Source organism: Capsicum annuum, chromosome 11 (genome assembly GCF_002878395.1).
Source record: "Capsicum annuum cultivar UCD-10X-F1 chromosome 11, UCD10Xv1.1, whole genome shotgun sequence".
Classification (NCBI taxonomy): domain Eukaryota; kingdom Viridiplantae; phylum Streptophyta; class Magnoliopsida; order Solanales; family Solanaceae; genus Capsicum; species Capsicum annuum.
Genome location: NC_061121.1, coordinates 3,750,636 through 3,757,154, shown reverse-complemented (window position 1 = coordinate 3,757,154; position 6,519 = coordinate 3,750,636). Strand labels below are relative to the sequence as shown.

The following is a 6,519-nucleotide window of genomic DNA, read 5'->3' as shown; positions in this document are numbered from 1 at the left end:
AATCGTTGCTCAAATTATAAGACATGATTAGCGAGTGGGTTATTCCACATTTCCACTATCCAATTAATGGTCAATAAAAATTTCACAAGCCATAACAACTACCAAAGTACAATGCATTAATTTCTTTCATTAAAACTCCATTAGATTCTTCTTTAAATGCAACACACAATAAAACATGCAATGAAAAGCTTTACTCCATTAATTATGCTTATGTAATAAACAACAAGCCCAACGTGACCTTTTTAAAGTCTATTTTTGATTTCTTATTTGTTCGATATTTTTATTAGAGTCTGAATAATTTTGAATTTATGTAGAAAATTATATATCCACGGTAAAAGTGCTCCTTGACAAATTAAAGATGATGAGTAGAATTTAACTTGAAAATTCTAAATAAGAATAAGAAAATACTTACCACTCGATCACGATCATTTTCGATTGAAGCATATAACAATACTCACTCAATTCAGTTTTACCTGTCGCGTTTCTCTTTGTTTGACTATTCTTTGAAGCTATTCATATTTTACAATTAAATCTAGATGTTTGAAAATTGTAACATAAATATAATAAGTTACAATTCTTCTCATTATTATGATGATAAAATATATCTTAAAATGAAACATGACAAATAAAAATGAACGGAGAAATTAATTTTTATGCACTCTCTCCCGTTCAAAATACTTATCACCTTTCTTTTCAAGCAATACTAGAACATTAACCACATTTTAAAATGCATATTTTTTATCATATTAACATGAGAAAAGTGGTATTTTTGTGATATCTATGATTCTTATATAATTAGTTTATAGTATTATTTTGTAGATGTCTTGTTTTTTCTTTATTATATAGCAGTTTATCTGTCCTGAGTTGGGATCTATCAAAAATACCCTCTCTACTTTTTATGAGGCAGGTAGTGGTATGGCCCGCATATACTTTACCCCTCGACCCCACTTTATAGAAATACACCACATATGTTTTTGTATATTAATTTGAGAAAAATTACAATTTATACTACTACTTTCTAGTATTTCTTCCGTCTCATTTTATATGTCGTCATTTTTATTTGATTCGTCTAAAAAAGAATGTCATTTTTCTTCATTTGATAATTATTTAATGATATTATTCTCATTTTATCCGTATTGGATCCCACTTAATAAAAAAAAATAACTAAAAAGTAAATAATAAGGTAACTTTAAAAGGTCAATTTTGTAAACTATACAAAGTCATCACTTACTCCCTATGTTTAAAAAAAAATGACCCTTTTTTTTTTTTGGTAATACTTTAATTTCAACTTTCTACATGACATATTTAGGACCACAAGATTAAAAAATATTTTGATATATTTTGACACAACTTTAAATTAACACCACAAGATTCAAAAGTCTTTTTATTTTTGCCAAGTCAAAATAGGTCATTCCTTTTTAAACAAAAAAAAAATATATCTTAAATTCCATGTCCGGCTAAAAAGCAAAGCAAAAAATGGAACAGAAGGAATATTATTTATGAATTTTTGAGAAAAGTAATTATCTACTCTCAATTTTCTACCACCATATATTTCCCTTTCAGCTCAATATATAACGAAGCTCAGTCTCATCAGTGTCACAGTCCCACACTTTATTTTCTTCCCTTCAAGTCCTTCAACAATGGCAACTTCCACATCCTCAATTTTCTTCTTTGTACTCTTATTCACCTCAGTTCTTTCACGAACATCTCTGTATAGTCCCTCAAGAACAACAAACCTCGACGTTTCTTTCTCCATTAAGAACGCCCTCAATGCTTTAACCCCAGTCGATTCGTCTCTGAAATCTGAAGAGAACAAAGTTTCTTCATCGTCATCATTTCTATCATTAAGTCTGCATCTTCATTCTCGAAGAGCAGTTGGTGGTAATTTACATGAAAGTTACAGCTCATTGATGCTTGCTCGACTTGAACGTGACTCAGCACGAGCTAAATCACTTCAAAAACGAGTAGATCTGACAGTACATGATATCAGGAGAGCGGATCTCAAGCCAGTTGAGACCGAATTCTTCCAAGCTGATCAAGAAATTGATGGACCAATAATCTCAGGGACAAGCCAAGGAAGTGGTGAGTACTTCTCACGTATTGGAATTGGTCATCCTGTAAAGCAAGTGTACGTGGTACTAGACACTGGTAGTGATGTTAGTTGGATACAATGTGCACCCTGTGCTGATTGTTACCAGCAAGCCGACCCAATCTTCGACCCAAATCTGTCAAAAACGTACTCATCTTTGTCATGTGAGACATCACAGTGTAAGTCACTCGACGTCTCACAGTGTCGCAATGACACTTGCCTATACGAAGTGTCGTATGGCGACGGCTCGTACACAGTGGGGGATTTTTGTACGGAGAGCATCACGTTCAGTGGTGCTTCTTCTTCTGTTGAGAATGTAGCTATTGGTTGTGGACATAACAACGAAGGTTTGTTCGTTGGTGCTGCTGGTTTATTAGGCCTTGGCGGTGGTTCGTTATCGTTCCCTTCGCAGATAAAGACTTCTCATTTCTCGTATTGCTTAGTAGACCGTGATTCGGATTCTACTAGCACTCTGGAGTTCGGCGGGGCCACCCCGCCGAATGCAGTGACAGCTTCGATCATACGCAACTCGAAGCTGGACACTTTTTACTATCTTGATTTGACTGGACTTAGTGTAGCAGGGAATTTGCTTCCGGTATCTCAGGAAGCATTTAAAGTGAGCGACAATGGCGACGGCGGTGTGATTATAGACTCCGGTACGGCGGTAACGAGGTTGCAAACGAGCGTGTACAACACGCTCCGAGATGAGTTCGTTAAGGGTACGAGGCATTTAAAGTCGACTAACGGCGTCGCGTTATTCGACACGTGTTATGATTTGAAAGCAATGGAAAGTGTTGAGGTGCCAACGGTATCTTTACATTTTTCTAACGGTAAAGAATTGCCGTTACCGGCTAAGAATTACCTGATACCTGTTGATAGTAACGGTACGTTCTGTTTTGCCTTCGCTCCGACGTCGTCGTCGCTATCGATTATTGGTAATGTACAACAGCAAGGGACACGTGTCAGTTTCGATTTGAAAAATTCACTCATTGGATTCTCATCTAACCAATGCTAGTGGTAGTACTAATAGGTCTAATTTGTTTATTTCCTGTTTTACCCCTTAGGTAGAAAGTAATTTTCAGTTTTAGACTGGTTGGGCCCACTTGGTATAACTGTAACGTGATAAAGTGGGTCATGGTTCAGTGTGTGTGTGTTATTATTGCAATTTCAGTGGGGTATTGGGTTTTTGTATAGTAAATTGTTGATAGTATGAGGGGTATTAATGGCAATCTATGGAAAAAGAAAGAGAAGTTATGTTATGAATCTTTTTAAGTAAAATTTATTCTTTTCGAATCTCACTTTATGGGCGGGTATATCAGTTGTGGACTTCTTGTTGTATTATGAATGGCAAAATTAGTTTATGAAAATGTGATTTGATCAACTAAATTTTATTTGCTCAAATTCAATTGAATCCGCTAATTTGATACTTTTACCAATAATTAGTTACGTGATTAGATTTGACTTGGTCCTAGGTGAAAAATTATAGTGCTCTAACACTCATTAAACATGATTCCTTCGTCCTATTTTACTCGTTCAAACTTGATATTGCACATTGATTAAGAAAAACAACTAATAATATTAATACTTTATCATAATATCCTTATTAAATGATGTTTACATTTTAATTTTAAAAAAAGAAATTAATACTAAGGATAAAAAAGGAAAAAAATGATCTTGTCTTAATTAATGAAAAATGATAAGTAAAATAAGAAATCAAATTAGAAAATTTAAGACGAGTAAAAGGAGATGGAGAGAGTACGTAATAGGTATATTTATATAAGAATGTACAAAAATTGGTATAGAATAAAAAAAACGTTTGTGAAATCAAGAAGATAACTAAATGCTTTGATTTTTATTCATGTTAATATGTATTTGAACCTCTCAAACATTCACGACTTCTAAATATTGCGTCTTTATTGGATGTTGGTTAAAGTTTGTAATCTCCTAACTTCATTTGGACGCGTGGCTCAATGTAGACATGGTGCTGTTGTCAGTTGAGCTGAGGGTCAATCGAAAAGATTTTGTATACATTATTCTACTCATATTTTACTTCGATAAAATTAGATATGTTATTGCTTTTAGTCGGTGCTTATATCAAAAATTATCTCTCCGTTTTTTTTAAATTAGAATAAATTTGCGTACGCATCATTTTACTTAAATCTCACTTAAGAAATAACATTGGGTATGTTATTATTATTGTTGTGCATGTGAGTATTTTTCTTGTAGCTCATAAAATTGATGATTGTTGTGCATGCGAGACTTTTTTTTAATCTCTCATGTGAATGGAAAATGAAGAGAAAAATGGTGGAGGGGAGGAGACACCGATTTGGAAAGTGTACTCCCAAAATTGAAAAGGTCACTAAGTCTCCCACATTGGTGGGAGAAGGGAACTTTGGAGTGTTTATAATAATGAACACTTACTCCACATGATAAGTGAGGCAAGAAAATAGAGATGTCTCGCCCCGTCGCTCGCTCGCTCGCTGGGTTCGTCTTCGAAATTGGATTGATCGATGAGATCTATCTTTTTGGACAAACTTTATTTGAATTCCGAAAAATACCAAAGGGAAAGCGCAAACGCAGTAAAATTATTTTTCTTTTTCTGTAGTGTTTCGAACCTCCATTTATACATGCATGCAGAATTTTCGGACTGATGCAATACTTCATCGAACTGGTGCCACTGTTTCGTGAACTGATACACTGTTTCGTGAACTGGTATGCTTGTTCGGGAAAAGACATGTTCTTTGGATGAACGGACATGAATTTTCAGAAAACACACACCATTTAATTGAACCAATGCCACCTTTTCAAAGAGGCATGTTATGACTATATAAACCTGTTTTCATTCACAGGTTTAGATACGAAATTTATAGAATAAAAAAATATTCTTCCTGTCTTTAAAATTACTCCATGTGATCAATCGTTCTGTGCGTTCGAAGATATTTCAGTTGTTTGAGGTACCGCTACAATTGATCTGTTTGACCATTTTATACCGCTACAATTGATCTGTTTGACCATTTTATCCTGGGAGGAAAAATTTCACAACCTCGGGTACAGTGAGTGAAATTATTTCCTTAAGAAAACTTCGTAAATTCGGACGACTTGGTCATTTCTGTTTCATCTTGATTTCTGAAAATAAAATACACTTCTAAGAAAGATCACTTTGATCTTGTGTTGACGGTATTTTTTGTACTTCATTGAGTTCTTATTTTAAACTTGAACTAGTTGAAGTTGTTGTTCTGCATATACAGATTTTGTGTACTCGTATAAGGAAATAACAATCTTAAGGAAATAATTTTTAGAATATGTATAGCTAGTTTTTGGAGATTAAAGTTTTAACTTTCTACTCCGCCTGAACTTAACTAGTGATTTGAAGTCATAAAAACTTCATCATGAGTTAAAGATCATTCGATTGACAATTGGAAGTCATAAAAACTTTATTGTCAACTGGAAACAAGAAGAAAAGTTTAAAGTTGCTTAACTTTATAAGTAGTATTCTGAAAATACTAATTATTATTGTCTTATGATGACAGAAAAAATGACTAACGAAAGTCAAATGCAACATGCGGCTACGAATGTGGGGGCAACTAGAATTGCTTCAAAAAGTCGAGCAAATGCTCTGCAACCAATGACACCTGCGGAGAAGCTCGAAAAATTTGCGGGCATTGACTTTAAACGATGGCAGTAAAATATGCTTTTTTACCTCACCACTCTATGCCTTCAAAGGTTCACTAGTGAGGATGCTCTTGAGGTGCCCGAGGGAACCTCGGACAAAGAGCATTCATGATTGTAGAAGCTTGAAAACACTTGGACTTCCTTTACAGAAATTATATATTTAGTGGTCTCCAAGACGACCTCTACAATGTTTACAGTGGAACTAAGATATCAAAGAAATTGTGGAAGGCACTAGAACGAAAATACTAGACAAAGGATACGGAAATTAAGAATTCTTTGTTGCAAGGTTCTTGGACTATAAAATGATAGATAGCAAAGCGGTTGTCCCTTAAGTGCAGGAATTGCAAGTAATCATCTACGATCTTCTAGCGGAAGGTTTGATTGTAAATGATGCTTTTCAAGTAGCAGCGTTAATTGAGAAGCTACCACCGATGTGGAAAGACTTCAAAAACTACTTGAAGCATAAACTCAAGGAGATGACTGTCGAAGATCTTATTGTCCGACTGCGTATTGAAGAGGATAATAAAGCTGCCGAGAGAAGGTTAAAAGGAAATTCTGAAATTAATGGAGCACATATTGTGGAAGATAACTAAAACAATTCTAAGAAAAGGAAGAAAGTTGAACAAGGAAACAATCAACCCAAGAAGAAATTCATGGGAAAATGCTTCAATTGTGGCAAGATTGGCCACAAGTCCACGATTGTCGAGCCCCGAAGAGAGGCAAGAAAAAGGATCAAGCAAATATGATTGACTCCAACA

The 6,519-nt window shown here is 34.6% G+C and overlaps 1 protein-coding gene across 1 annotated transcript; it reads left to right on the top strand.

Moving 5' to 3' along the window:
* The first annotated feature begins 1,482 nt into the window (after positions 1-1,482).
* LOC107848137 (protein ASPARTIC PROTEASE IN GUARD CELL 1) lies at positions 1,483-3,394 on the top strand. The gene has a single exon (XM_016692824.2). The coding sequence runs from the start codon at positions 1,641-1,643 to the stop codon at positions 3,102-3,104; it is 1,464 nt and encodes a 487-aa protein (XP_016548310.1). The 5' UTR covers positions 1,483-1,640; the 3' UTR covers positions 3,105-3,394.
* Positions 3,395-6,519: the final 3,125 nt, after the last annotated feature.

Excerpts from the sequence above, each read along its gene's own strand:
- LOC107848137 (XM_016692824.2), top strand. The coding sequence starts at position 1,641 with ATGGCAACTTCCACATCCTCAATTTTCTTCTTTGTACTCTTATTCACC.